This window comes from Triturus cristatus, chromosome 12 (assembly GCF_964204655.1).
Source record: "Triturus cristatus chromosome 12, aTriCri1.1, whole genome shotgun sequence".
NCBI lineage: Eukaryota > Metazoa > Chordata > Amphibia > Caudata > Salamandridae > Triturus > Triturus cristatus.
Window position 1 is genome coordinate 81518520 of NC_140595.1, and position 16935 is coordinate 81535454.

Below are 16935 nucleotides of genomic sequence, written 5' to 3' on the forward strand. Positions count from 1 at the left end.
GCCACATGTACAACAGTCGGGTAACCACGCAGCATTTTTAGGTGAGGCTTGAGCAGTGAAGCTGTGTCTGTTGACCTATTGTTGGCACGTCTCCAAAATGTACATAGAGTGGGCTCTGGCGCCACCCAGAGGAGAATTACTCTCTTCACGCTGTTGACTGAGGCCTCTTTCCACCTTCAGTGGAGTTCTTGCATTGCATGCATGTGGGGCTGTTTTAGATCTCACAGTACACTGAGTTATCACATGTCAAATGATTTATCTCAAGTATGCGTTATATATTGAAAGCAATCATTTTGGGTTTTTTCACTGCAACATGCTATTTTATTGTTTTAGCCTTGAATCATGTGTAAGTCACTTTCACTTGTGTTCACTTGCACACATTATTGCTGCTTTGAACTAAATATCGATTTGCAGAGCACTTTGGTCCAGCTTTAATGTGACAAAAATGAAAACTCTGATTCCCAAACGCATTTTCCATACGTTAGCACGTTAACGACAGATCTTTGGGCATTGGAGAGCTTGTTACTCCTGGAACAAGACTGCTAGTTTCTCCCACTTTGTTGTGGCGCATTGCCCAAAAGTGTTCTGTAGCCCTCTAAGATTCCTGCCCAGTGATTCCCAATTATTGGCTCTAGCAAACCTGTGATGCTCTCCTGGACGAGTGCCCTTTGGCCTCATGATCCATCTGTTGGTCATCCCCATCATGCTGGGGCTGTGGTGGGAACACTTTTCAGGAAGGTCGGATGTGAAGCAGTAGGACTGAAATGCCGGGTGTTGATTCTCGCTTAGACCTTTGAAACACCATGTCATATTCCCGCTACTTCAGAGATGTACAGATGACGGTGGATTTAACTAAAGGGAAGTGTTCTCTGCACATTTCCAACCAAGGAACACTCTTTGACTTCCCCCGCTATCATACTTTCATGAAGAAACCTACACACTGTATAATGTTAAGGAAGACCGCATGGAGGCTGACCAACCCAACTGACATGGTTTATGTGGAGGGTCAAAGGATCCATGACCCCACTGGCATACAATCACAAGAGACGACCTAAAAGCCCTAACCTTCACATAGGCTTGTCTGCCTTGTTACAATGATTTACCTCCCTTTGGAATACACTCTGAGCCAACACCACCCCATTCTCACTCTACTGGGCCTGTTCTGTCCACCGCCAGCCTCATGGACAGCCTTCTGTGGACAAACCTACAATGATGGAATTACACGTCCACAGAGGAAAGTGCTGGGGGGGGGCAGTAATTGGCGCTCCTGCACCATATCCAGTAATTGGTGCTCCTGCACCATATCAAATGTGTGCTCCATAATATAATTGACTATGGAACTAAAGGACGCGTGAAGCAGCAGTCCTGAAGCAGGAAAGAATCTGGCATGAATCAGAAGGCGAATGAGTAGACTAGATGGGTCATAGTTTGTGTGAGCTGATTGAGTTCTGAAGTTGAAACTTTTCCCTTTTGTGGATTTTCCATCCCATGTTTTAAACACAATTCCCTGTTCCCCCAGGCTCCGTATCTGGTGTATGTCGAAGTACTTGAATGTGAAAACTTCGAGACCTCGGTGGTACCTGTCCGTATTCCAGAGAATCGCATCATGAGCACGCGCTCTGTGGAAAACCTCCTGGACTGTGGGATAACCCATGAGCAGAGGGCCAGCAGCTTCACCACCGTCCCCAACTACGACAACGACGACGAAGCCTGGTCTGTGGATGACATTGGGGAGCTCCAGGTGGAGGTGAGTGTGGAATATTTTGAGTCTGCCTTGCGGACTACGCTAGAGAATTGAGGGTAAAACCTGAGGAAACCTCATTGAGGTGGTGCAGTGATCCTTCTGGAGAAGGATGAAGGCAGTTACTGAAATCTGATGAGGTACAAAGGTATACTTTAAAAAAAAAAAATTCTTTAATAAAAAGAGAACATAATAGATGAAAGTGTAGTAAATTACAGCAAATATATTACAACATGCACAACAAGCCGTCCCATTCAGCGTGGAAGTGTTCCGTAAGCTGGAGTGCAAAGGAGGTTAAACAAGACCATTGAACACCAGGCTACTTTGGCCCTTCCCATATACTATCCAGAACCATTCACAGTGGGGTGTTGCATGATTTCTGGGTTACGTTCAAGAGAATGGGTCCCACCCGGACATCCCTGGCAGTCTGTCCTTTTTTCTGCTTTATATTTTAAGTGGCGCCTCACGACGTCCTCCGCTTCTGCCCACCTGCTCCAAGGGGCTTCCGTATTCAGGAGCTTCTGTAAAGAGAAAGGAGTCATTTTAATGGCTGACTCCTAATGTAGGGTTTAATGAATGTGCTACATGTGCAAAGGCTGTTTTATAGGCCAGGCAGAATTGGGAGTTCTTGGCATGCTACAGATGGGTGAGATGGGCAGTCAGTGCTGGGGGGCCGTCTGAAAGCCTAGAGCTTCATGCTTTAAGCCAGTAATTGATGTGCAGTGGAAGAAAGAGTGGCTGTATAGATCTTGCTGAAGATGTGAAAAGGATGCTAGTTGATGCTGAGGTATAGTGTGTGTGGGGGGGCAGTGGGGTAAGGATTCCTTTCATTGGTCATGGTGAAACCTAGGAGTAGAGGCCTACAATTGTCTGGAGCGTACTTGCCAGTGGGGTGAAGGCACAGATTTTAAACAGTCTGCCTCATAAACAAGGAGTTTTCGGACAAGGAGCCTGGCCAGCTTCAGAAATAGTGCTTCATTACAGCTGCACAAAGAAACCTATGGTATGTCTTCTCTCGCCCTTTTCACCTGCCAGCCTCCAAGAGGCCAAAGCATTGAGGCAGCTCGAGGAGGCAGTCCTCCAGTCAACATACCCCATGTACAATGAACTGTGCTTAACTACATAAGTTTAAAAGAGTAATGGTAATGGGTGCTTCAGTCCTAAAACAATGAACACAAGTGGGCTAGATTTTACATCATTTTTTGCTCGTCTTAGTTGTTGTAGAAAAGGTTAAAGAGATACCCGCAAGTTTTTCTTAAATCATCAATTGTTTATTAAATCAACTTAAAGGGACGTTTTTTCCTAATTCAAGTAAGAGATAATCTTGGTAACCAAAGAGCTTTATAAAAATATTTCGAATTTAGTAGAAAATGATTTGATATAAATATTGTGTAGCTACTGATGTGTAGCTACTGATGTGCGTTCGACACGGTCTGCCACCGCACCCTAGTGCAGCGCCTCAGCAACGTCGGAATCCAAGAGAAGGCTCTGGAGTGGATCATATCCTTCCTCGCCGGAAGAACACAGAGTCCGCCTCCCCCCGTTCAGATCAGAGGCCACCGAAGTCATCTGCGGCGTACCACAAGGATCATCGCTCAGCCCCACGCTGTTCAACATCTACATGAGCCCCCTCGCGGCCATAGCACGCCAACACAACCTCAACATCATCGCCTACGCCGACGACACCTAGCTGATCCTCTCCCTCACCAACAACCCCACCACCGCCAGAACCAACCTACACGAAGGGATGAAAGACGTAGCCGAGTGGATGAAGAACAGCCACCTGAAACTGAACCCAGATAAGACGGAAGTCCTCATCCTGGGATCATCACCCTCCACCTGGGATGACTCCTGGTGGCCACCTGCCCTGGGCAGCGCACCCAAACCGACGGACCACACACGCAACCTGGGCTTCATCCTGGACTCCTCCCTCTCGATGACCAGACAAGTCAACGCCGTCTCCTCGTCATGCTTCAACATCCTACGCATGCTACGGAAGATCTTCCGGTGGATCCCCACCGAAACCAGGAAGACGGTCACCCAGGCGCTCGTCACCAGCCGACTGGACTACGGCAACGCCCTCTACGCCGGAACCACAGCCAAACTTCAGAAAAGGCTCCAGCGCATTCAGAACGCCTCAGCACGACTCATCCTGGACATCCCCCGACACAGCCACATCTCCGGACACCTGAGAGACCTGCACTGGCTCCCAGTCAGCAAGAGAATCACGTTCCGACTCCTCACCCACGCACACAAAGCTCTCCACAACCAAGGCCCCAGATACCTCAACGACCGCCTTACCTTCTACACTCCCACACGCCAGCTGCGATCGACCAGCCACGCCCTCGCCGCCGTTCCCCGCATCCGAAGAGCCACAACGGGAGGAAGATCCTTCTCCTACCTGGCTGCCAAGACGTGGAACTCCCTCCCCATCCACCTCCGCCTGACCCAACACCACCTCTCCTTCAAGAAGCAACTCAAGACCTGGCTGTTCGAGCAGTAGCGGACCCCCCCCCCCCCCAAGCACCTTGAGACCCTCCGGGTGAGTAGCGCGCTATACAAATGATTGGTGGATTGATTGCTATCAAACAGTTAGTAAAACTATGATCTACTCAAAGTTAAACTAGCATACAAAATGCATCTTTCATCAAGCAGATACATATACTAATAATTCTATCACATGCATGTAATAAGAAGTCTCTATCACACACTTTATTCTTACATGTGCTTTGTGCATGTGGAAATCTCGAGATAGAGTCTTTTTTCTGGACAGTTCTGTAGCTAATCAAAACAATACATCTTCAGATAGGAAGATATTCCTCCCATATCGGCATATGTATTACGTTGCAGGTTGATGCACGTGCACGGTGCCGTTCTAGACATCACTTAGGATGGATGTTTAAAGATGTATGCCAAGTACTTGCTATGGCCTGTAGTTTTCCGAAAACGCTGATGGAGCACCGAAATATCTATAAGTTGTCAGCCATTTTATTATCACGTGTTTTCAAAGAGTGGATTATTTTCTGTCTTGATATATTTTGGGCTGAAATACAGTGAGTGGTGTTATCTGTTTTGGTGCTTATCACAACTTGGTGGAGCAGGTGACGAGACTGTGATTTTGTTTCAGAAAGTAATAGATTGGAACAGTTATTTATTCTGGCCTACCTTTTTTTTAGGTCCGTCATCGTTTGATTTATGTTAACCGTGTATATTTGTAGAATCCTTTTGGGATTCAGTCAGTGCATACATTTGTTTTTTAGAAACCACAGTAACAATGGTAGACAAGATTGTGTTTTCTGTACATTAGGGATTAAGGACTCCATTAAGGTCTACTTTAAATGGATAGTGGTAGACCAACCATAGAGGGTATCTGTTGAATTACTACTACCCTTGTGATTTCCCCTAACCTCTAGGATGTAAGAGGAAACCCAACCCACACTTGATGAGTCATGTTTCAGAATGGGCGAATTGTATTCAAACTAGTCCATCTCAGCCTAAAGTGTTTGTATGAACCAGACCTTTTCGCCACATCCCCTCTGCCTGAACAAACAAGGAACCCAAGTTGCTTTTCAAACTTATTATCTTGTATAATAGTTGCATTTGTATAGCTCTCCATACCTCTCACGAGGTGCTGAAGTGCATAGTGGCTGGTAGCATGTTACTTTGTAGAATGTGCTTGGTTGGAAGAACGTTGAATTTCATTGTTGCCTACACGAGTAGTGGTTTTATGTTGTTCGTGATGACCAGAGTGGTGCTGTTATCCTGGATTCAGTCATTGCACATAAGCAAGATATGGAGCAAAGAGATTTGTGCTAAATTATTGTGTGTGGTTGGACAGATGTGTGTTATATTGGCTAGAGTTGAAGAATCTTGTTTCTTTGTTGAGTATGGTTCCATTCCATACTTTTTTATTCGGGCAATAAAATTGGTTTACAGATCGACGTGTACCATCATCCTTTTTTGGGAAGAGACCGGTTTTACTAGCCTGGTCAGTGAAGTGTAGGCCACAGTAAGTCTTTAGATACCGAATAGGAGGTCACTCAGCTAGGCAAGGCTCGCCAGATATCAAAATGTGATGGGAATGATTGACCTCTACTTCTCAAATCCTGCAAAGCATCTTAGTATTGTCTTTCATATATAACTCAACTCTGCCATTCTAGAAGACCAATCTTATCCAAAGACCTCACATCGAGACGGCAAAAATAGGCTGGCCTCAACAGTTGGCCACATGCAATCTGGGGCAGATAAGGGGAATGGCATAAAGAAGCCGAACATTAGGGGTAATGTTCACGTAGGTAGCGTTTAAAAGGTTTTGCTCAAATATATTGCCTCAGCACTTTTTGTTTTCCCGAAGGGTATTCAGTGTGTCCAGAAGTGGACCACTTAATGCACTTGGGTCTCAAGATGTACCTTACTGATTCAGTATAATGCTTCTTGGATGACTTGCTGTCTAGTGTAATGAGAAAGTGGTCAAGCAGTTTGGACAGGCTGTTTTTAGGCAGGGTTGGACTGATTTGTGTCAAGTGAGTTGACTTGTGCAATGGCACGCTCAAACAGCATACTTATGAAACTGTGCTCTTAGTTTTACCAGACGTTTAGAAGGGCAAGTGCGAACACTTCCATAATAGTATTTTAATCTCCGGAATTTCAGTTAGTCTTTGAGTATCCGCTTTGAACTTTTCAAATGCAGACCACTCATTCTTGTGCCACTCATTCTTGTGGCCTGGTGTTTTGTTCTCTTAAACTCCTGTGTGTTCTGGACAAAGTCCACTCCTAAGCTGCACATGCATTCTGATTAATCTGCACAAACCTACTTATCTTGTATGATGGAACCAATCCCTTTGTTTCTGTGCAGCTGCCCGAGGTCCACACCAACAGCTGTGACAATATTTCGCAGTTTTCCGTGGACAGCATCACCAGCCAAGAAAGCAAGGAGCCGGTCTTCATCGCTGCTGGAGATATCAGGTGAGAGCCCAAGCGGTACGTCTGCCCCATGTCTATGACTGAAGGACATCCTTGCAGCTACCACGAGTCATCCGGTTTCACACTGTAAAAACAGGGCAGACAGCGGTGGCACTGAGTGGACAACACACATGGGTGACCTGAACCTTGTTTTCTATAGGGTTCTGTCTCTAGCAGCCTGGATGAGACTGCTGAGCAAGTACTACATTAAACGGCATGCCAATGGGCTCTCCCTCTGGCCTCCAGTGACGGTGATGGAGTTCTCTGCAGAGGTCATGTCTTCAAGCAGTGGGCTCTGTATGGATGCAATCGCCTGTTTTGTGGGATTGCAATCCAGCACAGACACAGAATGACTAATGTCTCATCTGTTCGTCTTGTCTGCCTTCCATAGTGTATGTGTGCGTTAGATATATATATGTTTTCTCTGTTGGGCAAACTGGTACAAATCATAGAAGGTGATATGACAGCACCGCCTTCACATGGTCACTGATTAGAGGTAGAGCAGGAAAATCAAAACATAGAGGTTTACAGATGGGAAACCTTCTACAGTGAGGGTTTCCCTTGACCTAAAGTTTTCAGACCAGAGGCTGTTGCCAAAATGTGAAGTAATAGTTTACAACCTAAAAGGGGCACAAGGTGAAGAAAAACACTGTTCTTATTAGCGACCTGGTGTGGGAGATTGATGAATGACCAAGTACATATTAACAATACCCACTTTTTCATTACATTGTTTTTTTTCAGTTGTTATTGTGCTTTACCCTTTTAGACGACGTTTGTCCGAGAACCTTGCCCATGCGCCAACAACGTTTCGAAGAGATCCTGATGACCCATCTGCAGTGGCTTTGAAGGAGCCCTGGCAGGAGAAAGTCCGGTAGGTGTTACCTGTCAAAACAGAATTTTGGAACTCCTCTTCCAGGACACACAGTGAAGATTAATGCCTCTTGAATTTGAGGAAGGAAAGGCGTAGACATGCCAAAGGGGAAACTGAAGCGCTCCTGGGTATTCCTGTTCTAAGTATCTAGAGTATCCTGGAATCTCTGGGCTGTTGGTATATATTTTATTTATCAATGAGAAAATTGGCTCAATGAGTTCTCTGCAGGTTTGTGTGGCTTTCACTTTGCATTGATTATGGCTTATGAGATTTCTTCCTAGACCGGTTTCTGAATCCTTCGGCCTTGTTGCACTAAACTGTGATTTTCTCTCTTTCTCTACAGGCGGATCCGGGAAGGTTCCCCATACGGGCACTTTCCTAATTGGCGACTCCTCTCCGTGATTGTGAAATGTGGGGATGACCTCCGCCAAGAGCTGCTAGCTTTCCAAGTCCTCAAACAGTTACAGGCAAGTACCTTTGCTCATGACAAGCTCTCTTCAAGTCTAAACCATTGCAAATTATGGCATACAGAGAAGACCTGGTCGATTTTCTTAGGGTGCATGATGACACATTCTACAGAATATTGAAGTCTAGCTTAGTAATTGCATATGCTAACATCTCTAAATACTGGCTGTTACAGAAATCCAGCCTAGAAAAAATCATGCTAACACAATGTTTGCATGTTGATCATTGGATGTAATTCCTACTATTTGGGTTAGAATTATTACAGGGCCATAGACTGGAGAATTGCTTTTTCTTTGTTTCTAGCGGTTGAAGTTTGATTGCATGCACAATTGCCTTGACCAACCTAGGAGCATACTTCATGGATACAGTGAAGGATGAAGTTTTGGGCATGTTTTGAGCATTTTCCCGCATAGGTTTGAAAGACAAGGCAAACATATTTTTGTTCTACTGGAAGTCAGTGAAAGTCTTTCAGGGCTAGGGTAAAGTGGTTAATTTTCTCAGATTCAGGGAAATGTCTAGTGCTGGAGTTTGGGTTAGAGACACTTCTTGATTGTAAGTTATCCTGCTTATGTTACCAGTTGACCTCAAACACTACATCTCCACCCCCAAGTGATGGATGAGGATCTCAGTTTTGGCTTATTTGGAAGTTTCAATCGGTCAGTGATTTTATTTCCATGTTCCTCACATACCTAAGTTCAGGGACAGAGTATTCTCAGCATCCATTAGAAACCGTTGTTGATGTAGAGTAATTACCTTCCCTAAAGGTTGTTCATAGTGTTAATAACTTGTAGCGTAATTGAGGAACCTTGGGGAAGTGATTTGAAAACACCTATCCAATTATTTTTATCAGGGTTCTTAGTAATATTGGTGCAAACATTAGAGCATGGCTTGCTCCCACTATGATGGGAAACAATTTTTGACTGTACAAATGTCTATCTTTTTTGATGAGTCTGAGGCATAAAATCTGGTATCCGTTTTTGATCATTAAGAAAGTTGTTGCTTCCAGTGGGTGTATGATTGAAGAATTGTCTGACAAAATGCGATTGGAATATATGCTTTAATAGCTGATTTTGCAATGGGTGGGTGGCGTTTGTCAAAGATGCTTGGTGTATACTAGTGAACAAAGATTGTCAGTCCTACTAATGCAACATTGTTCCTCCTCTGTCATTTTGTAGACTTAAAGTGGGTGTGTTCAGATTGGCATAGGGTAGGGTGAACTGGGTGATATCTATTGTTTGAAACTCGTTCCATTTCTCCGTTTGGTCTAATGATGATCCCTGAGTGTTGTTTTATGCGCATGGAGTTGATGGAACGGAGGTGGGTAATAAGGCTCTGGGTCTTCCCTTTTGTGTTATTCACTCTTAATTTTTTTTTTTTTGTGGCTCTCTGACTGTATCAAAATGTGACTGTTTTAGTGTGGTTGAATTCGATAATGTGGCTAGTCCATCTTGAGCTCTTTCATGAGTGAAAGTAAAACTCTGATATCGGCAACATTTAGCTGCCCGCCTGAATCGTGACGGTGCATACTAATTGGAGCACTAACCTATTTAGGTGATTTGTCATCTCTCCACTTTATGCTCTCACAACCGTGCTGTCACTGATCACTTGCCTCTCTTTTATTGCAACTGTGTGTGTGGCAGGTGATACAGATGTGACACATGTATATTGGTGATGGTGAAAGGTACGAAGAGAATACATGGCATGATGGAGTGTATAAGATGTAAGCTTTGTGGGAGGAAAAGGAAGCATGTATGTGATGTAAAGGAATTAGATATCAGGCTTTGGGGAGACAGGAAGCATAGCCTGACGCCAAACAGAGGCCACACAGTGCTTTATGTTGGTTGTCTGTTTGCTTGTGAAATACAAGAAAAGGTTGAGAGAGGAAGGGGTTTGCTCCATATATCTGCTGAGTGCCAGCTACCTAACTTGTAATATGCCACATTAAGGCGAAATGGCATGGTGGTAGGGTATGAGACGCTACATTTTCTGTGTTGGTGGAACTCAAATCTTGGGTTTCAACACAGCTGACATTGATCATCCTTTTTTTGCACTGGAAGTGAAAATAGACTAGAATACGCCAGTTTTTCATATAAAAAAGTTGACTTTTCGATAGCAGTGTGGGGTATTTTTCTATCAAAAGAGGAGGGAAAAAGCCACATGCTTTTAAACTTGAAAGGGCATAGGAATGATTCAGCGTCAGGAATTCCATTCGCCATGTAGTTTTGCTTTCCTGCTGTTGTATGGAGTTGGCTCAGGAATATTTCTGCTCGAACCCTGCTCTAGTTTAGGAAAGAGCCTAAGACGCACCTCTTTAAAGAGCACTACATCACCATGCAGTTCCATTCCACTTCAGCTCTCAGATTCCAGCTAACCCTTCTATCACTACTTGGTTGTTTCTTTGCCTTTAACCATGTATACTGCTTGCTGCCTTTCAGCTAGGTTTGCGCTTTACAAATAACATATACATACGTTACTGCCCTTGTGGAACCCTCCTGAATTCTGAGCCTGATAAGGCCACTAGTGAACTACACACTTTGTACTTCATTATTTTAGCAGTAACTACTGTCTTCGATGCAAACTCGTCAATTATTTACCAGCACAAACAGCTCATGGGTCCACAGCAGTAGCAAAAGGGAGCAGGCAGCTCTGTTCTCTGTTTTTTATGCCCATCGAGCTGGGATTTTCATTCTATTCAAGGCAATGTTTCCGCTTGCGGCAGAAGTTGTGAACGGTATTAGGTAGCATCTTAAGAGGCTATAGTTATTCCTCAGACCCAGGGGTAGACCCACCTGCAACCTTGTGAGGTTAGAGAGAAAAGTATCTGAAAATCCTGATTGAAACCTTTATCATGCTCTCTTTTGTAGCAAATACTTTGAGCAGCAGTTAGTAGCTGAGCTTTCTGTGATCAGCGCTTACTGTGCTCACTACAGAGGCTGCAATGGCGTTCTCGGGCATCCATCTTCCAGCCACTATAAAGCTTTCAGTGTCCGCTTCTATGTGCCCAGCAGGCGTACAAGCAAAACGCGAAGTTTTTATTTTGCATTTTTCTGTCTACATCAGCAGCATGATTCAGAGCTCTCCTAGCAAAATCCTTTCTACGTGCCTCTATTTTCAGTGGAAGAGAAATGCTGTGAAATTCTTGTTTTGGAATTTGGATCTCAATAGCCGCTTGATTTATGTACACCATTCTCTGCTCTTCAAGTTTATCCACTCCCTCTTGAAATTGCATGCTCATATGACTATACACACACCGCCATACGGAAAGTATCTCCTGTATTCTTATTTTGTCTCTTTCCGAAGTGCCAGAGAATGCCCACTCGACAGGTACAACCTGAAAAGCATCTTTTCTGCTAAACTCCTTTTTGTTGAAATCTTTTCTGAAAAGTGTGTCTTGGCAGTTAAAAACACATCAGATTAGCATAGCTAATATACCATATCCTCCTATCCATACCATGGAACTAATGGAAGATGGCACACAAAAAGTGTTAATGTTGTATTGATACAGATGCTGAATATGAAGTTGGAAACGATCAAGGTCAACGCCACCCAACCACATTATTCCAATGGTATTGCTGAAGCCATGCAGGCGCTGGAGTTGGTGCCACCTACCAGTCTAGCTGGTTTGTGCTATAGACTTGCTTCATTGAACCCTTTCAAGCCTATTCTAGCCATAGACGTATGTTTTGAAACTTATTGACAAGGCCACATCTAGGGCCACGTGTATCATTATTTCAAATAGCGATTACCTAATTGCGATTCTCTGCAATTCACAATTAGGTCATCGCTATTTGAATGTATGAGACGCCATGACTTAATTTAGAGTTTCCTAATGGGGTCGCAAATCGACCTACCTCCTTAATATTAATGAGGCTGGTCGCAATTTGCGACCATTAGGAATCGCTAAAATCACAGAGATGGTGGCCTGCTGACCACCATGTTTGTTGTTGCTTTTAAATAAAGCATTTTTTTCAATGCAGACCATTTTCCTAAAAGGGAAATGGGTTGCATTTAGAAAAGAAAAATGAAAAGTTTTCTTTTCATTTTTCAAGAGCAGGCAGTGGTCCGTGGGATCACTGCATGCTCTTACACATTTTTGCGACCATTCACAAAGAGGAAGGGGTCCCTTGTGGAGCCCTTACCATTTGTGAATGGGTTACCACCTACTTGAAGTAGGTGGTAAAATGCAGCTCTGGCACCCTCCGACCCCTCAGGTAGGTAAACTATTCTGAATACCCTATTGTCTACCTTAGGATTTTGCAGGATTTAAAGAATTCACAAATCGTGGATGCAGCAGAAACTTTTTAACTGACATGTAACTAAGTATTGTCCACTTTTCCACCTCAGAACAGATAGTTTAGAGAAGTGTTCATGTTGGTTCCAGTGCTCTGGGTGTTCCCTGAAGATAGGAAAGTTTAGGTTAGAAATTGAATGTCCGTAACAATGGCATTGTCAGTGCCCTAGAACCAGGACTGCCTTTTGCATTGCCATCATTCCTATCCTCCTATTCACAGCTAATCGAAGTTTCCACCTGTGCTCTGTAGGGTAACTACTGCTTTGGAAACTAATTCCTTAATGTCTGTTTTCTTCTAGGTAATCTGGGAGCAGGAACGTGTTCCCCTGTGGATCAAACCATACAAAATCCTGGTTATCTCTTCCGACAGCGGCATGATTGAGCCCATTGTCAATGCGGTCTCTATCCATCAGGTGAAGAAGCAATCTCAGCTCTTGCTGCTGGATTACTTCCTCCAAGAGCATGGCAGCTATACCACCGAAGCTTTCCTGACCGCTCAGCGCAACTTTGTACAAAGCTGTGCCGGCTACTGTCTGGTGTGCTACCTGTTACAGGTCAAGGACCGGTGAGTTCTAATACTTAGTTTTTTGCTTTGGGTGATATATGGAGCGACAAGGCATCTGAGAGTACTGTTTTTTCACCATCTGTTTCAACCTATTTCAGTTAACTTAGCACAGAACCTTTTTTCAGAGAGGGTCAACTAAACGGGGCATGTTACTATTTTATGGTTTTTCCAGTGCATAATTAATTGGCAGTCACAATCAGAAGCCATTGTAGATAACCTAGATGATAATATGCGTAAAAAATGCATTTAATTGCCCTTAATGCCTCATTGTTTCTGTGTTTCGGAGTACTTTTAATTAAGTCATTTTGTGCCTCTTGTTCAATACAAAATTGTAGTCCTACTTCATGGTTTGTGGAATGGCCCAGTTGTTGGTTTTCAGGATCTTTTCACTCAAGTGAAATAGCGCCAGAATATTGCCTCCAGGCGCTGAGAATACAACAATACAAAAAGTAGCTGTCTTCAGAAAAGAAAGTAGAACTAAATATATGAAGGATTGGCCAGGCATCTGCCTTGGATCCACTTCCATTCCTATTTCTAAACAAACAATGCTTCTTTTGGTCCCATGCGATGGTTCCCTCGGTCCCATGCGATGGTTCCCTCGGTCCCATGCGATGGTTCCCTCGGTCCCAAGCGATGGTTCCCTCGGTCCCAAGCGATGGATCCCTCGGTCCCAAGCGATGGATCCCTCGGTCCCAAGCGATGGTTCCCTCGGTCCCAAAGCGATGGTTCCCTCGGTCCCAAAGCGATGGTTCCCTCGGTCCCAAAGCGATGGTTCCCTCGGTCCCAAAGCGATGGTTCCCTCGGTCCCAAAGCGATGGTTCCCTCGGTCCCAAAGCGATGGTTCCCTCGGTCCCAAAGCGATGGTTCCCTCGGTCCCAAAGCGATGGTTCCCTCGGTCCCAAAGCGATGGTTCCCTCGGTCCCAAAGCGATGGTTCCCTCGGTCCCAAAGCGATGGTTCCCTCGGTCCCAAAGCGACGGTTCCCTCGGTCCCAAAGCGACGGTTCTCTCGCTCCCAAGCGGCGGTTCTCTCGCTCCCAAGCGGCGGTTCTCTGGGTCCCAGCCGACGACGGCTCTCTGGGTCCCAGCCGACGACGGCTCTCTGGGTCCCAGCCGACGACGGCTCTCTGGGTCCCAGCCGACGACGGCTCTCTGGGTCCCAGCCGACGACGGCTCTCTGGGTCCCAGCCGACGACGGCTCTCTGGGTCCCAGCCGACGACGGCTCTCTGGGTCCCAGCCAATGACAGCTCTCTGGGTCCCAGCCAACGACGGCTCTCGGCACTTCTCTGGGTCCCAAGGGGTGCTTCTCGGAGTCCCATTCAGGGATGGTTGTCGGCGTCCCATTCAGGGATGGTTGTCGGGGTCCCATTCAGGGATGGTTGTCGGGGTCCCATTCAGGGATGGTTGTCGGGGTCCCATTCAGGGATGGTTGTCGGGGTCCCATTCAGGGATGGTTGTCGGGGTCCCATTCAGGGATGGTTGTCGGGGTCCCATTCAGGGATGGTTGTCGGGGTCCCATTCAGGGATGGTTGTCGGGGTCCCATTCAGGGATGGTTGTCGGGGTCCCATTCCATGATGGTTGTCGGGGTCCCATTCCATGATGGTTGTCGGGGTCCCATTCCATGATGGTTGTCGGGGTCCCATTCCATGATGGTTGTCGGGGTCCCATTCCATTATGGTTCTCGGGGTCCCACTCGAGGATGGTTCTTTCGGTCCAAAGCGATGGTTATCTTTGTCCCTAGCTATGCTTCTCCCGTTCCCCAGTGATTTTTCTCCCGTTCCCCAGTGCTCTATCAACCTCCACAGGCTCTTTCCCGTATGCTTTCTTCTCCGTGTGCTCTTTTTCGTCCATGTGCGCTCGGTCTCCGCTTTCCCCTGTGTTCCTTACCCTTGAGGTCTGTCTCTTTTTCCCTATGCACTCTCTTTCCTTCTTTGAGCTCCTTTTCTCCTTCCTGTGCTCTTCTTCGTTTGCACTCCTTCAGTTCATCCTTTGCCCTCCTGTTGCCTGTGCTACTTCTCCCACACTGCTCCTGTATTTATATCTGCCACACTCCTCTGTCCCATGCTGACCACAGTCTTCCAATACTGTCACTCTCTTTCCCATGCTGTTGTCCTTTTCCACATGCTGTGCTGTTCCTTCTCCCCTTCATCTCTGTTCCTCCCACTACTTCTGTTCCTTCCTCTCCTTCTCTACATCATGTGCTTTCCTCTATCCTAAGTAATCCTTTTAAGTATCCTATTGTTTCCTCTGCCACTTACTGCTCTCCCTAGCTCACATTCTCCTTCTGTCCTTCTCACAAGCCCCTCCTTTCTGTACTCTCCTTTTCTCCTATTCCATTCTCTCCTGATTACATGTTCCCCTTCCCTCTGTTCCTTGTCCCCTTTCTTTCACTTGTCCCATGCTCCCCATGTCTCTCACCCATCTCATGACATCTTCTTTTTTTCATAGGCACAATGGGAACATCTTGCTGGATGCTGATGGGCACATCATCCACATTGACTTTGGGTTCATTCTCTCCAGCTCTCCAAGAAACCTTGGCTTTGAGACATCTGCTTTCAAGCTCACCTCTGAGTTCGTTGATGTAAGTGACGTGTGACTGAGGGCTACCTCGGTCGTGCTCGTTTTTCTCCAACTTTATGCAAGGAAGGCATTATCAGGAGCCGTTTGTACCCTGTCAGCTTCTGCATCTATGTAGCTTCACTGATATTTATAAAGGCTCAACTGCTCCTCCTTTGTTTGGGGTCTGGTACCATTTACAAGGAAAAATAAAACACAAACTTAGCTAAAGTTACATTTTTATTATTATAGGAAGGCAATTTAACCTGAAATGTGATTCAGAATATCTTATCGACCGACACATGGATTCATTTTTACAACAAAAATAAAACATGGGCAGATAGGCAGCACAGCTGTCCCAGAAAAAAAGCTGCAGTGCTTTATTAGGTCCCTAGGCTGATCTGCCCTTTCCAGGAGGCCACGGATTTCACGATTGACCGCCAGTTCCTTTTTCCTGTTAATGAAGAAGGAATCCCCCAACACTGTGCCATGCCCTTTTTGCCAATTTGGCTAATGTTCAGTTATATTTCTCTTTTTGATGCCTTTCTACACCGATTGGTGTGGTCTTTCACCTGCAGTAGGTTGTTGTACAGTAAACTTTGACAACATTTTCACCCCAAGCACCATTGTCCTTTCATTATTTTGAAGTGCACTTTATCTGGTGAAAAGAATCAGAACAAAGAGCCACATATTGTGCAGCTTTCCTGACTGTCTTTCTATTAAGCCAGAAAATGTACACCAAGATCATGAAGGGATTTGCTACAGATCAGGAACATTTTAGAACCTCATGTCCTGCGTCAGATGGTTCTCGGGTGTCTATCAGTCTCCACCCTTGTGCTCCAAGACCATAGGTGTCTCCTCTGTTAATGGTTCCTAGAAGGACGGAAAAGAACTAACCATATAATTCCCACTGTTCCTGTTTGCTGAAGAGAGAGAGACATGTTGTTGAAGTCTTCAGCCCTTAGGTGGGCTAGTCCTTCTGAAGGATCAGTCAATGATTCAAGTGGTTCTAGGCCCTGTGATGATAGCATGAAATTCAGCAACCCTGTTCTTGCTCAAGAAGTACAAGTCACTGAAAAAAGTCCCAGGGGTCCTCTGATTAGATCCCACCACTTAAGTCGGTCAGCATCTCAGCCGTGAGGACACACAATCCAGTGTCCACAATCTTTGGTCAATTCAGTTAAGGAAATCCACAAAATAGATACTGTACGAATAAAGCTAGGCAGTAATTTGCTGCCCTTCTAGGAAGCTATGACCTTTCACTTGGGAGATGGTGCAGACTCACATTTCATTTTCCTAGAGACAAGATTTTATGGAAGTGGTCAACAAAGGCATGCAAGTCCATTGAGGACACTAGTGCCCCAGCAGATGGTGCAGGCTTTGTACCTTTGACGATATACATGTATATCTTCCTGTTATGCAGATGTGGAGTTATCTATAGTAAATTTAAACTTACCTATGTGTACTTACCTTAACAATTTTCT

The 16935-nt window shown here is 45.3% G+C and overlaps 1 protein-coding gene across 2 annotated transcripts in view; it reads left to right on the forward strand.

The window, feature by feature from the left end:
- The window catches only part of PI4KB (phosphatidylinositol 4-kinase beta), a 180449-nt gene that overhangs the window by 144528 nt on the left and 18986 nt on the right, over window positions 1-16935 (forward strand). For both annotated transcript variants that reach the window (XM_085639212.1, XM_085639210.1), the window contains 6 exons: window positions 1520-1747; window positions 6597-6706; window positions 7470-7574; window positions 7918-8041; window positions 12630-12895; window positions 15344-15476. In XM_085639212.1, the coding sequence (XP_085495338.1) occupies window positions 1520-1747; window positions 6597-6706; window positions 7470-7574; window positions 7918-8041; window positions 12630-12895; window positions 15344-15476 (966 nt within the window). The remainder of the gene's footprint in view (window positions 1-1519; window positions 1748-6596; window positions 6707-7469; window positions 7575-7917; window positions 8042-12629; window positions 12896-15343; window positions 15477-16935) is intronic.